At 47.6% G+C, this 16,262-nt stretch overlaps 1 protein-coding gene across 7 annotated transcripts in view; it reads left to right on the top strand.

Annotated features, from left to right (window-relative positions):
* RGS8 (regulator of G protein signaling 8) overlaps positions 1-15,331 on the top strand; it is a 29,555-nt gene extending 14,224 nt beyond the window's left edge. For all 7 annotated transcript variants that reach the window (XM_027658536.1, XM_027658533.1, XM_027658534.1 and 4 more), the window contains 2 exons: positions 6,645-6,811; positions 8,554-15,331. In XM_027658536.1, the coding sequence (XP_027514337.1) occupies positions 6,645-6,811; positions 8,554-8,736 (350 nt within the window). In that variant the 3' untranslated portion in view covers positions 8,737-15,331. The remainder of the gene's footprint in view (positions 1-6,644; positions 6,812-8,553) is intronic.
* Positions 15,332-16,262: the final 931 nt, after the last annotated feature.

Genomic DNA, 16,262 nt, shown 5'->3' with positions numbered 1-16,262 from the left:
AGACGTTGTGGGCAATATTGCAAGGGGTTGGACAGGTGGAAAAATAGCTCCAAGGAGCAAGAAAGTGGTTCAGAGCTCCCTAAAAGACTCTCCAAAATGCCAAGGTGAGCAGGCTGCCCTCGTATTCAGAGCAGGCATCACTTCTTCCCCTTCTTACTTTCATGAGTCTCCAGAAGGTTTCTAAATGGAAGTGACCTGAATAGGTTTCATGCATTATACAAACTCTACAGAGAGTGTCATTATGCCAGGCTGGGTGGGGATTTGAACAACCTGGTCTAGTGGAAGATGTCCCTGCCCACGGCAGGGGAGCTGGAATTAGATAATCTTTAAGGTCCCTTCCAACCCAAACCATTCTGTGATTTTATGCTCACTTTTGCCAAATACCTCTTGAAGTGTGATGGCCCCATGGAGCTCCCTGTTTCTCTCTCCCACATTGTTTTAATGGATGTTCTGTGTAGATAATGTTTGATCCTGACCTGTCGCTGTCTTGAGGCACCTTGGATTGAAAAACCCTGGGATTTGAAGCAGTTGCTTTTCTGCAGAGATTCCCAGGCTGGGTAATGCCCCTCTGCATAGAGTGGTCTGATTTGGATTAATTCCCCAGTCATTTAAAGGGTAATTTGTGTTGACATTTGCAAGAGATTGCGAGTAGGAAAGGCAGGAAGGCTCTCCCTGTTGCACCCCCACCTTCCTCTTGCACTGGCACTGGGATCCAGCATCCCTCATCCCTCCTGGAGTAAGCAGTGCTGAGCAGTGGGATGCAGCACAGCTCGGTTTCACTGGCAGCCCCAGATGGATAGGTCAGTGCAATGATATCCTAATTGCTTTTGCTAATGGGTAAAGCAAATCAACTTGAAACCCTGGGGTCAGCCAGACCTTTTTTACATCAGGAGCCTTGTCTGAGCTCACTGCCAGACGCAAGCACAGCACAGCATTGTTCCCTGGGGTCAGGGCTTCTGAGCAAGCAACAGGAGAGAGGAGTCTGATCCTACTCTTCTCAGGGAACTGAGAAAGTAAGAGACAGATTGCATGCAGTGTGTTTCCTTGGGTGCCCAGGGAGCAAAAGCAGTGGCTTTAAGCTTTAAAATGCTAGATTTTGGCATCTTTCCCTTTTTTGTGCCAGAGCAATGACTCCCAGGGAAGAGGAGCTCAGCGGGGTCCCCAGAGTGTGTGTGCATGCGTGTGAGTAACTGAGGAGTAATCCCCCCTCTGTACCCATGCCCAGGAGGTACAGCCTGGTCAGCCAGATGACGATTTCTTTTGACAGGCTGCTGGAGGGAAACACAAGCAATAGCATGTCTCATTCTGCATCCCTCACAGGGCTGGACACATGGCTTGTCCTTTGTCCAGAATCCAGCAGCACAGTCTGTCCTCCACCCTTATTCACTTTTCAACAAAGCATCTCACACCGAGAACCTTTGCATTGAATTTCCACTTTTATCTTAGGGGTGAATTCCCCCCGACTCCAGATTTTCTTGTGATCTCTGTGCTCTTCTGCCCAAACTTTATTGTTGTTCTCCTCCTTCTGTTGTCTACACATTCCTCCTCTTCCTACACAGCACAGGAATATCCCAACCTACTCTAGTTCTTTCTAAGCCAGAACAGCATTAGCATTAACATTGTGCTGGTGGCAGGCAGCTAAGATTAAACGAAGCACTGCTCAGCAGCAGCGAGAGCACGTACGTGTGCGACCTTGTCTCTCCAGCCCTGGACCCAACATGCTCCATGGAGCTAATCCGTTCACCCAGCAGCCACAGGGACTCTACCTTTACTCCCTACATGAAGTCTGCTGATGGAGTGAAATGTGGGCATTAAATTAATGGTTGTTGATTGCTTTTTTACTCTGACAGTGGCAGGTGCGTGGTTATTAAGCCTCCCTGCCTGAGTGATTTAGGCCACTAATCTCTGCCCTTCCTCACGCTGCTGAGGCTTGCCTTAGTTAAGACCTGCCTTGTGTTTCCTGCTGGCCACTTCAGTCCTTTCCTCCACAGCCCTTCTTGCTGGAAAGGATTCATTCCCTGTGTCCTGAAGAGCAATGTCTGAACAGGATTTTAGGAGCTCCTGAGTCCCTGCCCTCACATGGCCATCAAGCTGCCTGGCACTGCCCATTTATAAAACACAAACTCCTGTCACTGTCTGATTCACAGGTGACCTGCAAGGTCTTGGGATGGGGTAATGTGTGATCACTTGCACAGTCCTTCCTGGCAATCCTCTTGTATGTTCCTCAGTCTGTTTGAATGGAGAACAGGGCATTTTGAAGCTTGTTTTTACACTGCAAAAGTGAAAACTCAGATGCCTTTGGCTTCTGTCTCAGACTCTTGAGACTCAGTAAAGAGCTCCATTTCTTCACCTTCAACTTATCTGATTCATCAGTACTGATTTCCTCCTTTGGCTTCAAGCAAATCTCTTGAATCAAATTCCTGAATAATTGCCCAGTAGTTGTCTAGAAGGGCTGTGCATCTCTACCCAGCACATCCTGTCCTCTTGAATGGCCATGCCCTTAGGCAATGTGTTAGGGATATCTTGTGCTGCTGCATCTGAAGACTTCTAATACTGCTTTTAATTTCTGTGCTCTCTGTATAAAGCATCCCTTTGGAATCACATTCCAGGTTATTTCAGGAAGTGATGCTCTCCTGCTCATACCACACTCCAATCCAGTCCTGGTAGCCCTAGCAAAAAGCTGTCCAGTTGCACAGGATGAGCTTTGAAATGTTGATCATTCATGAGTGACCCTTTCTGGAGAGCTTTCACTGTGCAGGAGGAGATTAAAGTAAACATCCAGACCAAATTCCAGCTCAGGTGGTAGCAGTCCCCATGTCTAACTGTCCTCCTGCCCTTTCAGTCAGATTTGTCATTATTCCATGATATACTTGCGGGCAGTGATTTACCAACCAGTCCTCTGGGCTCCCATCTCCAAACCTGGCTGTCAGGCACAGCTGTAAGTGCTGGCAGGCAGTCAAGGACTAAAGATGAAAACCAAGGCAGCCTGGAGCCAAGGATGACCTCTCCAGCATCCAGAGCCTCCTCTGCAAGGTCCTCACAGGTTCAGCCTCATCACTTCCAGCTCCTCGAAAGCTGTGAGGAGTGCACGACAGGAATATATGAAAAAACAGAGAACAGCCAGACACTATTATTTATCCATTCGCTGTCTAAACTTACTTCAAGATAAAAAGGAGTTGATTGACATGAGAGCAGGAGGCAGAGCACACGGAAACCTCCTGGTCCCAGGGGACACCTGCTGCGGCTGCTCTCTGGGGCAGGGCTGAAGCAAACGCCTTTCTCTCCTTGTCAATCATGGTATTCCTTTCCTTTGGCAGAAATTACATTTCCCAGCTATTACATTTTTCAGATACTTTTCAGATATTACATTTTTCTGATATTATATTTGTCAGAGATGATATTTTGCAGAGCTGATACTTCGATGCAACACTCCTATTCCTGAAAATTATTCTCTGTCAGTGGTGGGACGCTGGAGCTGTTGTACAGGAAAAAAGGGGGGAAAAAAAAAGCCAGGGGAGCAAGATCTCTGCAGGGACACACAGCCGAGACTGTCTAGTCACAGAAGTGTGCTTGGATGCTGGAATATTTAATGTCAAGCATCCTAGGAACTGAGGATATATAAAATGACACAGATCTTGAGGAACTGCAACTTTCTCCCTTTTTTATTTTCTTCATTCTGAAACATGTCAGTCTGCCATTATATCCTCTCCTTTCCCTCCTGCAAAGACTCCCTGCTCTATTCTCCAGTCCTCCACTTGCTCCCACACAGGACCTGTGAACTGTATAGGCATTAAGGGGGATACAGGTTTTGGAAAGTGTTTCCGTGTCCCAGATTTCAGGAAGGTGAGCAGCCTTAAAACATCCCTCTCCTTTACCATATTTATCTCCCCACGGAGGTGCTCAAAGCAGCCATGGGCAGCATGATCCTGACAGGTGCCTTGTTCCTGGAGATGCCTTTGGCACTCTGCTCTACTTCTCGGGGCTGATGTCATCTTATTGTCGCCCCAGGCTTGGACCCACAATTTGCACTGTTATTTGCTCTGCAGTGCTTGTGGACAAGAGCTCTGGTTTTGTTCACTGTAGCAGTGTAAAACCTTGATCTTCTCCTAAAAGTCCTTTAATTAAGAAGTGTCAGGATGAGTTGGAATAATACAGCTATATCTGGGGCTGACAGAAGGAGGAAGCACAGCTGAGATGTATCCATTTTTGTTGCCGATCCCAAACTGATGATGGAGCAGTTACTGCACAGAGCCTGTTGTTGAAGGAGCTTTGAGAAACCCAGAACAGAGGGGTTTAGCCTCTAATTTGGTCTTGGCTGGCAGATAGGACCAAAGGCATTTCTGCCTTTCCCTTTGAGAACTTAGGCAGTCTCTGCTGACTGACATGCAGCCAGAAATAGGATTGTCTGTTGGTGCCCAATACCCAGGGCCATTTCTTAGGGCTTGAGGCTTCAGCAGGAGCTGAAAAATATCTCCATGTCCTAAATGATTACCAGAAACAAGAGAAGGAGGAATAAGATTAGGATACCGAGGGAGAAACAGGGTAGTGTTACATTGCTAAAGATCTATAACATATATGTATATATAGCATATAGATAGCGTATACAGCATATAGAAGGAACTATCTGAATAGCCTGTTGAAAGATTTTAGGATTATCCAGAGGGATCTGGACAAGCTTGAGAAATGGGCCCGTGGAAATCTCATGAGGTTTAGTAAGACCAAGTGCAACGTGCTGCACCTGGGTCAGGGCAACTCCTACTATCAATACAGGCTGGGAATGAACAGACCAAGAGCAGCCCTGCTAGGAAGAAAGATGGAGAGGGAGTTTTTACAAGGGCATGGAGTGACAGACAAGAGGGAATGGCTTCAAACTGACAGAGAGTAGGTTTAGATTAGATATTAGTACAAAATTCTTCCCCAAGAGAGTGGTGAGGGACTGGCACAGATTGCCCAGAGAAGTTGTGGCTGCCCCATCCCTGGAAGTGTTCAAGGCCAGGTTGGAAGCCCTGGTCTAGTGGAAGGTGTCCCTGTCCATGGCAGGGGGTTGGAACAAGATGATCTTTAAGGTCCCTTCCAACCCAAACTATTCTGTGATTCTGTGATTCTATGATTTGATTTGTATGTAGCAAGAGTGTGATAAAACAATTCCCACAAGTTATAGGCTCAGTGTCTGCTTTTTTTGTAGCCATTTATAGATCTGTGGTAAATTCTTTGGCTTACTACTAAATGTTTGTACTATCTGTAGTCAGGTGCACAGTTCTTGGCTGGCACTATTAATATAAAGAACATTTCACTCTCCTTGGCAGGGGGAGTTGGAACTAGATGATATTTAAGGTCCTTTCCAACCCAAAGCCTTTTAGGATTCTGTGATTGCTGTTTCTCCTCACCTACCCAGTACAGGCAAGAAAACAAGGATAAAGCTGTAAGGGAGTTTGTGATGGATCCTGTGAGATGGCCAGCCCCTGTCCCTGGTGGGCCTGGGCTTGCTCTGGATGTGTAAAAATGATCCATACCAAGCATTGCAGCTTCCATGTCCTTGCCATGGGAGAAAGGAGGGAAGGCAGCACTGCCAAGATCTCCCACAGCAGAAAAGGAGCAGGTGGAGCCCTCAACCCACAGCATTGCAGGAGTTGAGGTCCTACAAACCCCCATCAGTCTTTGTCAGATCCTGTACAACGCTGCTCCTCTCATCCTTCCAATGAGTATGACCTTGCCGAGTGCATTCCCCATTCCAGCAATATTTTTAGGCACTTGCTGGGAAGTAGCCAATGCTGACTCAAGAGCTTTCCAGTCATGAACTACAAAAACTCAGACCCTATAGAAAAAGACAGGGAAGAGTTAGAAACATGTTACTGGAAAAAAAACCTGGGAGATAAATTTATCCCAGGGAGAAAGGGCATGTATGAAACCTCCAGCTACTTCAACTCTGCTGGTGCCGTTCAGGGAAAGGAAATAAAAAACAATGGCTGTGTCCATAAATAGGCCCAGGCAGGGGTTTAAGAGGACACAGATTGCCTAATAAATCTTTCCATATTTCTAATCTGCCCCGGCTGACTCAGATTACATTACTGAAATGCCACAATTGCTAAGCATTAGCAAGTGATAAGAACACTTTTACCACCGACCAGACAAGTTGTAATTATGCTGCGTCCTTTTCCTCTCCTGTTTATTGTAGCTCTAACAGACTCTCCAAGATCCTTCCTCTGTTTAAATAAGAACCAAAAATGGCACAAGGCAATAAAGCAAAGTGACAGAAAACATAGGAGACAAGTCCACAGCTGCCGTGTTTTATTAAAGGCTTTTCTTAATGACAGGATGTTACAAAGTGTTACATTAAGATGCGCAAGATGCAAAGAGATGGTACCTTTCAAGCTTGATGATTCCAGGAGGAACTTTTCAAAGGTTCAGTGTCCCAGTCTTGAGGAAAACAGTTTTACAGAGCTACATCAAATGATGTTTGGCTTCGTGGCAGCTCAAAAGAGTTCACCTGATGCAGCAGTGTAAGCTATGGACATGCTGGGATAGCAGACCTTGGGAGAAAAATCAAATTGTCTTTGGTAGGCAGGGTTGGATGGAAGGGTGTCTGTTAAAGAGGCAGCTTCCTCTTTCCCCTCCCGTTGTAACTCCCCACGTCTCTCTTGCAGATGGACTGGCCGCTTTCCGTGCTTTCCTGAAGACTGAGTTCAGTGAGGAAAACCTGGAGTTCTGGCTCGCCTGCGAGGACTTCAAGAAGACCCGCTCAGCAGCCAAGCTGGCTGCCAAGGCCCAGAGGATCTTTGAGGAGTTCATCGACGTGCAGGCTCCACGAGAGGTGAGAGGGTATTCCAGCACCCTGGGCTGGCACGGCATCCCTGCGCCGAGGGGAGCAGGTCCATCTCCCCCACATGGGACCTGTGGGGTGCCAGGGAGCCCTCCCTCCTTCCTTCCCCTCCCAGAGGTGATGGTGATGACTGGATAAGGAGGGTGGCACTGCCATCCTGGCTGCTGCAGCTGCCTCTGCTCATGGTGACTCATTCCCAGTGAGGGCAACCACTTCGATGATACTAAATTAGTCACAGCCAGAGAGTTCACCGGCAGCCTCAACCTACATTTCCTAACCTCTTCCAGCTTCCTAGAAGCATTTCACCTTGCTCCTCTCATTTACTATCAATCCTCGAGCAGGCTATTGGGCTCATTCCTCACAGGACACTTTGCATAGAATAATCCCAGGAATGACTAACGTGTTGACTCTCCAGGGAGAAGTGTTTATCTGCTGACTAACTCCCAACTCAATTAGACCTCCTGAAAGACGCGAACAATAACTCCGAGCTGAACAAAAAGTGCAGTCACAACGCAGAGCCTGGAATTGTTAAGTCCTCTTTCAAGTGCTGACAGGCAGATGCAGCTGTCAGATCCTGTGTCGTGATGCTGGGTTGTGTTATTGTACTCATAACACAGCCACGAGGGCCTCACTGCACTTACTGCCTCTGCTCCACTGCACGGGTGCTTGGCACAATCCAGGTGCCCACGAGGGGAGCCCCTAAAAGGGGCTCATTTTACTCTATTTTTGGGCTAGGAAGGCTATTGCAAGACCACTGAGGAGGACCCAGATTTACACCAAAGTGTGTGGGTCTCAGGGAATGCTTCAATGCCCACTGCTCTCCGTTACTGTCTTCCTGCTGTTATTCATGGAGCTGGGTGAGATTTTAAGGACTGTAGGGCTGAATCTTGATTACAAATGTAGAGTACAGGTAGGATGGGGGCTCTCCTATAATTTGGTCCAGTGAAATTTCCTTAACACTGTTATAATTTTGGCATGCTGGAATGTGAAATGACCCTTAAGTGATGCAGAGAGTTAATCTGTATTGCTGTCACCCACAATAATGCAGACAGCTTTGCTTTCCAGGCTCCTTTAAGTTTGGACACTGGGTTAGTAACAACAAATACCAACTTTTCAGCCGTTTTTTTCCAAACAATAACCCTAACAAATGCTGATTGCTTTGCTAGGGAAAGAAAACAGGAAAACTCCCTTAGCTGGCTTTGCAAACAAAAGGCAGTCATAACATTGGGGTGGTTTATTTTCTTAAGCCTCTGCTCCAGATATTGTAACACTAAGCTGTTATGGGAAAAATCAAACAATTTATTTTAGATCAACAGAGTTTGAAAGCATTTAATAAGAATGTACTAATAGTTTAACCCCAGTTAAAAGTTCATTCAGCTGTATATCAGGCATTGCAAAGAATAAAGGGAATAGAGAAACCATGGTTGGCATGAGAGAGGTTAGGCTGAGTCAGCACTTTTGGATGACGTGCTGCATAAGAGTCTGAATAAAAGTAATTTGACTTCAGAAGTGCTCAGATCACTATAAATCCAGTTCAACTTTTCCAGGCTTGGGGCAGGATTCATACCACTGGATCACTAAACTCTGCAGACTTGTGGGGGCTGCTTACGCCCGGGTGAGGGTGGGACCTTGGTTCTGCTGCTGTTTTACTGCCACGGCTGAGAGGGAATGTGCCATTTGAAGGAGGCAAACTGGTCACTCAGTACCAAACTCTCTTCTGCTACTTTTCCCAGGTGAACATAGACTTCCAGACACGGGAGCTGACAAGAAGAAATGTGCAGGAGCCCTCCCTCTCCTGCTTTGACCAAGCTCAGGGGAAGGTGCACAGCCTGATGGAGAAAGACTCATATCCCAGGTTCCTGAGATCCAAAATTTACACAGACCTGCTGTCTCAAACCCAGAGGAGGCTCAGCTAGAGCAGCTGTGGGGCCCTCAGAAACCATGTGCTTCCCACAACAGCCAAAACCCATGTCTAAATGTGAAAATTTCTTGGTGTTAAAAGCAGTGGGAATGAGAAAAGAGGGAGAAGGGGAAGAGGAGGCTTCCAGATCATGATCCAGGCACGGTATTAAGACTCTTTGACTTTCTGTACTTTTTTTTTTTGGTTAGCAGTAGCACCTTGCAGTTGTTGCCTCCCTCTAGCACAAACCCACAATCCTCTCTAGTCACAGGGTCATCTGTTGGGAAGGCAGGTTTCCTTTAAAATTACTGCATTGGTTTGTGTGTAAATAACACCATGGCACCTTTCCATCCTTCCAGACATCTCCCTGGCTCTCACCTCTCCCCTGTGCTTGGAAGGGCCCTAAAGGCAGTTCTGACTCTTGTGAAGCCATGTCCAGCCCAAAGCAGTGTCTCCCACACTGGCTGCTGGGGTCTGGACCCAGAGACCAAGGGGAGGGAGAGAGAAGGAGAAGGCACATGATTCATGCTGCTTCTCAGTGCTGAAACCATCAGCAAACTCAGCTCACCTTTCGATTTTGGTTGCACACCTTATGACACCAGCTGCTACCCTGTCACAGCCCCTTACCTTTCAGGGATGGAGACCAAGAGTTGTTTTCCATAGGACTGCCAAGGAGCTGAGATTTTCTCATGAGGAAGGTAATCCCAAAAGCTCTTGCTGGATGTGGTCAGACAAGTCTTCTAGTGCGACTGATTGTTTTTCATTAATATTATTTATTTGTGCTGTAGCTCAGCCTCAGGACCCCAGTCATCGTTCAGGCTTCGTTGTGTTGGGCACTGTACCAAAACCTAACACGAAGAGGCTCCTGGCTGCCACAGACTTTAACAGGATTGGTGGCTTCTCAGGAATGATCTGTCAGCTGTTGGGAGAGAGTCAAGAGAAAGAATGTCCCCCTGCCCCTTGCTGAGATGTAAGAGAAGCACAAGACCTGTCTGCTATGGTAGATGGTATTTTTCATGTAGTACCTGACCAGTGCATGGCAACATGAAAAATCACAATTATATTTTTATTATTCACTGATTATTGACTGTTGTTACCTACCAATTGTCCACTGTGGGTTCAATGCCAACTACTAAAGGCACAGACCCTGCTGCATGGTGCTTGTTTCAAACAGGATAGAGGGAAGCATGGAGTGAGCAGGACGGGTATCCAAGTGTGAGGTGTCCTTTGGCCCTATTCCCACAGCCTGGACAGCCACTGCAGGAGAAGACTCTGTGCAGATGTCAGTGGTGTAGCACCTCCTCTGTGCTGTGCAATAATTCCTACCATCTGATGGCCCCATTTCCACGGCATTGCCGTTCCAGCTTGTTGGATTCTTGCAATATTTTCTAGTGGAGAAGCAGACAGCCTGTCTGTGGATTTGAGCCTACAGACCAGAGGTCTGTTTTCTTAATTTTATGAAGGCCTGGAAAGTGACCCCATGGATCTTTTCCTTCTCTCCATCATCGACAGAGCAGAGGCTTTAAACCTCTGCTCTATATGAGGGTGGTGGGTAGATTGGATACATCAGAAAGCTGCTGATAAAGATTTAGTGTAGTGTGGTGTAAACTAGGTAGAGTGAATTCTAAAGCTAAGCATGATGTGTTTGGAATGAGATACAAAAAGCCTGCTTGGATATTAAAAATTACTGTCCGTGAACTAGGTAGGAAACAATTTTTGAGGCTCTCTGTAAGGATACTGTGCAGGACATTAGAACAAATAGCTTCAGGAGCAAGATAGAGGTGGTAAGCATGTTTGGTTTATTTGGAGGTGTGTGGTCTCTAAGACACTAAAATCCAGATACGGTACAATTGCAAATTTTATGTTCAGTAGGGAAACCTGCTTTTCAGTACCTGTTCAGTCAGCAACAGAATTCTCCAGGTCCTTGGTAGGCAAATATCATCTCCAGTTAACTTTCCCTGAGGACTGGCCAGAAAGAGCAGCATGCTCTGGCGTCCTGGCCAGTGTTCTAAGCTGTCCTCTGCCCCTGCAAGGACACCTGAGGAGCAGGGGTTGGAGTGTGGTGAGAGATGTGGCATTCTGCAGCCACACTCAGGCTCAGTGGCACAACTTTTGGAATTGTTGAGGTACGTGATGTCCCTAATGTTGTGTGTCCAGAGAGACAATGCTCAAGGTCTGGGTGTTGCTTTGCAAATTTGATTGTTAGTGGCTTCAGGCAAAGGTCTGTGCTGCTTGTTAGAAAGTGGGAGCAATGAGAGATGTCTGAAAAATGCCCTGGATTTGCCATGATTTATCTAAGGGGTCTGTGTTGTGCAATAGTTCCAACAGCCCAAAGCTTTATGGCAAACAAGATACTTGGCAAAGAAGGCGTAGTGGCACAGGTGTCTGGGAAAACCTGTGCAATGCTGTGGGAGGAATCAAAGATGGAAGGAAAGGATATACAGCTGTGCATCCAGTGGCTGTCCCTGGTGGTATCCGGGCCATAGGAAGTGGAGCAGAGTCACATCACCTATACAGCCCCCTCCTGACCCAGGGGGTGAGGGCAAACCCCCCAATGTTGTGGTGAAACACTCTCAGGGCTTGACCTGCAAGGGAGGATTCAAAGCTTCCCTCACCGACGGTGAGGAGAGACTGGAAGAACTGCCCTTTCCAAGAGACACTGTCTAATACACCTGTGTAACACAGGATGGACTGGGATCTCTCAGGGGCACAGGCTGCTTTGGCTGAAATAATTCCCCTTGAGGTGGCCTGTGGCCCCAGTTGTACCCAGTGTCACTGCAACTGGTGATCCCACTGCTGCCAAACGGCAGCTCTGCTTCCTGACACTGTGGCATCACATGAGTCCTGCAAGGGGTGAAGAGGCCACCTTGTCTGGCCCTGCCTTCCTCACTTTCAGCCTTCTCTCACCTGCACATGCAAAAAGCATCCCAGCACTGCCCAGGATGCGAGAGCCAGCAGCAGGAGGCTTATGCAGTCACAGCTTTTAAAGAGAAGACAGAAGGCCGTATTAACTGCCTTGTGGTACTTCTCTACAAGCCCCTGACAGACCTCCTGAGTGGGCTTGGATGGTGCTGATCTCTAGTGCCAGCTGATGCACCCCAGATGAGGCTCTGCGGCAAAGCCCCCCACGGTGGGGAGGGTCACAGATACAGCCAGGAAAGGAGGACACAGCAGAAACAAGATGTTTGTGCCAAGGAATGGGAGTGAGGACAACCCCCAGGCTTCCCTGATGGCTACAAGAGCTGGTCCTGTTCAGAGTGTGACTCCAGGAGGTAACATCTCTCCACAAGCTGCTCCAGTGTTGGTGCTGTTGTCCTTTCAGTTTATGTCAGAACTCATGAGGAAACTCCAAAGCAGCCAACACCCTGCAAATCCAAGCTCCCCACTCTCCTCCATCAGCCTGGAAAATTGCTTTGAGTGGGAGTATCCAGAGATGCCATTGCTGCAGTGGTGACAGGAGCTGTAATCACACTGGCTGGTGTAGGAGAAGTGTTTTGCCCATTAAAGTTGTGCCAGATAACATCCTCCACGGGAAACATCATCCTAGAGCCCAGAGTGGAGCAGAAGTATTGTCTGAGGCATACGAGTCTATCACAGTTATTTTTGTTGCTGCTCTTACAGTTCGCCTCTCTTGAAGGAAAGCAGACTAGTTATTTAAAGCAAAACTATATTTTTCCTAAACAAAAAATTGGCACCAGCTGCTTCTTTTATGCCAGATGTCAGTCTGAAGTGAATTAAAATAGACAGCCTATGGCTCTTCCCCTTAAACCAGGGGCTGATCAAGGAAATAATGACTGAACCAAAGCTTCAGAAAGCACTGAGTGATGACTAATCCCTATCAAGGACAAATATCCTATCTTTGATTCATCTCTTCCTCATGTGAAAGGGATATTCATAACTTAGAAACCCCATTTCTCTTCTCCATAAGCCCACACCTTCAAAATTTTCCTCATGTTCCAAGTAATGTCAGACAGAGTGTGCCATCATAAGAAGACAAGGGAAAAAAATTGGTTCACTCAGCTCTTTTTATTCTGTTTGCTGGTACATATCCAGTCAGCTCCCAAGTCCCTTGACAGCAAAAGGGAAAAAGAGCGTACAAATCTCCTTTCTCTTTTCTATAACCTTCAGGTGGAGTTAACTCCAGGATGGAGATGCAGAATCTCAATCTACTTTAAGATTCTCTTGCTTTGGCCCATCAGCCAGGCTTGGGATGATTTCCATCACTTTTAGTGGACTCATTAATGTACAGAGGGGTCCCTGTCCTCACGCTGGGGGGGTGTGAAGGGCAAAGTCTCGCTGGTCTAAGCAGGGGAGGAAAATCTGTGTGTGTGTCTGCGGGTGTGGGTGGGTGAGAGTGCATGTGACTTCATGTGTATCTTATTTAGTGTCCTCTACTACAGAAGCTTTTCTGAGACATAGATGTGCATGTTAAAATAGGAGAATTAGGCACAAATGACATAAAATGAGATTTTTTAGCCAGTGTTGTGTTTGCCTTGTGTGTGAGTTTGACTAGTAGTAAGAGATGTAAAACTCTGCTAGGCTTCCAGTTACCCATAAGAGCACATGTATCAAACTGAACTGAATGTTCACTGATAGACACAAAACCAAAATGTTTACAGCATTCAGAGCAATAGCAAAGCATACCTCACGCCAGTCCTGGAGTGCCTCTCACCCATCAGTGCAAGCTCTCCCCTTCCTTGGGGCCTCTTGCTTCTCCCTTCAAAGCCCTCTCTCCTTGTCTGTCCTATCCTGGGGGTCTTCCCTCCTCCTTATGCTTTCCTCCCTGAAGTTCTCCAAGCACCTTTCCCTCCACCAGCACTGTTTGTCCCCATATATCTGAGCCTGGGTCTCCCATAACTCCTCCCATGCCTTCCTGTTTCCCTACACTCCATCCCCATCTAGCCCTTATCTCTTCTTTACCTTTTCCTTCCCCAGAGACTTGTCTCTGGCCATGCCACCTCCCTCCTACACACCTCCCACTGTCACTATAAAGCTCCTAGTAGCTGTTCCTTGCCCATTATGTAAGAACAAAACGTTTCACGTAATTTCTGCATTATCTTTCATTCCTGGGGCTGCTGCAGTTGTCTCTTTCCTTGGTGCTGTGTTCCCTCCAGCATCGTAGCATTATATCCCAGAACTGCAATTAAAGTCCATTTTGCTGCTAGAACAGAATGCTTTTCTCTACTGTGCTCCCCCTGGGCTTTGCAGAGGCTCGTCTTGTCCCCACCAATTTGTCTTCCTTCTTCTTCCATCCACATTCCACGTGCTGTGCTTGTGGTAGGAGCTGGCTGGTGGAGAGGGCAGCCGTGCTGTGCAGAGGCAGTGGCTGCATGAGCAGGGTCACAGCTGGGCTTCCCCTTGGCTTTCTGGTACATAAAACTGGTGTCAATAAAGGTGTTTGTATTGTACTTGCTTGGTAAAGTCAGTTGTTCTGCTCTGTGCCTCCTCTTGGTTTTACAGGAGGGATGTATCTCTAATTTGAGACTACTCCCTAAACTCAACAGCAGTTCAGGGAACTGAGAGCATTGGAGAGAGGAGGCAGAAGGGAATGAGTTTGTTATCAAAAAACTCAAACATTTCTGGCACAGAATTACAGAAGAAAAGGCAGTGTCTGCTTCTGGAGGGACCTAGTGTACCAGGGAGCTACGGGGCCAGTTGTGGAGTGGATTGTTTGTCTCAAGTAGCCCCTCAGCTCCCAGTTTGCATCATGTGCTGCGTGCCCCAGGCTGGATCTAAAACATGACAGATGAGGAGCTGCTCAGCTTTGCATTTACAACACAGATAACAGCGTTATCCTAAGAGAAATGTCTTCATGTTGCTCTATCAGTGCCTGCAGTCACCAGCTAAAAAGCAAGGAGGGGAAGGAGGCACCTTCTGTTGTGGTTACTCATGCAGATCTCTGCGGGATTACTGGCAATGAAGGGAGCAGGGTACAAGTACATCCTGGGGTGGATCCCCCTTCCTTAAAAAACACGATTGAAGATCTCCTCCCCTTATAATCTCTCCCCCTTCTCCTCTACAAGCAATCCAAATCGGACACACAGAGTTCAGATTTGTCTTTAAGCTCTTTGGCACCTCCACCTTTGGTGGGATGGCAGTGTCCCACTGGTAGGAAGGGGCCTTGAGGACCCCACTCCAAACCCAAGCGTCAAATAAGACTGTTTTAGGTAATAAAGATGTCTTGTTCCTGTGGAAACACACTTATGGGTGGCTCAGAAGAGACTGAGGATAGCAGTACTGTATGGGGTGAACTCAGAAGTGAGCCACCAGGTAGAAAGACCAGCTCAAAAGAGCTTCCCTGTGCCACATTTTTATTTTAATGAGATCCTGATGCTGCAGCTGCCTCTGCAGTGTCTGGGTGCTGCTGGTGTGGGTAGATAACAGCAGGAGCCGTTTGGGCAGGCCATGCAGGCTGTTCAGTCTGATCCCTTCCCACTCAGGGAAAGGCATGGGCTCGGGTTCCGTCTGACCTTCCCTCTGCATTAGCTGCTTGTTTTCTAGGCTCACCTTCCCTGTGAGGCTGGAGAAGTTCCTCGTGTCACCACATTGTGAAGTGTTACTCACCTGTACTGTATAGAGACCGTGAGGACGTAATAAACAGCCTGAGACTATTTGTTCTCTGCCTGAGTGTCTGAAAAGGTGCGAGTCGAGCACGTTTTCCTGTCTGCAAAGTGGGAACTGAGAGCCTGGGGATGGAGAGGTGTCTCCTAGCAGAATTGCTGAGGAGAAAAAGAATGGGACAAGCTGATGCCTCCTCAGATCCTGGTTTCAAGAGGGAATATGACTAAGCAGTCAGTCTGCTCTGTTGAAGCGATTAAGAACCAGGCTCCCTGGAGGTACAGTTTGGGGACATGAGTCAGAAATGTGTCAGTAGGACCTGGGAGACTACAGGGAAGGAAAATCTGAAGAGCCTTCCAGCAGTGCATTGCTGTCCTTTTCTGGGTACACCCCATTGCAGCCTCTGATGGATTGTCCACCCCAAACCCCAAATCCAATCTGCAGGACCTTCCAGAAGGGGATGGGCCCTTTCCCAGCTGGGAACATGGCAGAGGGACATAGGGCTGCAAAGGCAGCTGCTTGGGAGAGCCCTGACCACCTCCAATACACATCCTGCCTTCAGGCAGGGAGAGGAGGTGATGGCTCCAGAGCAAATGCTCTCTATTAATCCACAAACAAACAGACAGAAGTGGCAGAGTTGGGGCATCAGCTGCTCTGTGGTGGCATGGCTCCCATCTACCTCTCTGTCAGCCTTTCCATCACACTCCCTCTCTGCCAGACATAAAAACAAATGCCAAGTCTGTTCCCTGCACCAGGACCAGCAGTGGGGGATGCACAAGCAAGGTCTCTCGAAAAAGGGATCAGTGTGGATGGATCAAGCATGACTGGGTCACAAAGAACAAACAACAAATGAAGGGCTTTCTCTAGTCCACAAAAAGCAGCCCTGGCCTCCAGCAGGCAGCTCATATCCAGGCCTGAGCTTGATTCATCCTTACGGGATAAGCTGAGGAGAGACAAGACAGGCTACGAGGTACTGACCAGTCA

This window comes from Corapipo altera, unplaced genomic scaffold (assembly GCF_003945725.1).
Source record: "Corapipo altera isolate COAL_440 unplaced genomic scaffold, ASM394572v1 79, whole genome shotgun sequence".
Lineage (NCBI taxonomy): Eukaryota > Metazoa > Chordata > Aves > Passeriformes > Pipridae > Corapipo > Corapipo altera.
This window is presented reverse-complemented; position numbering and strand designations above follow the sequence as displayed.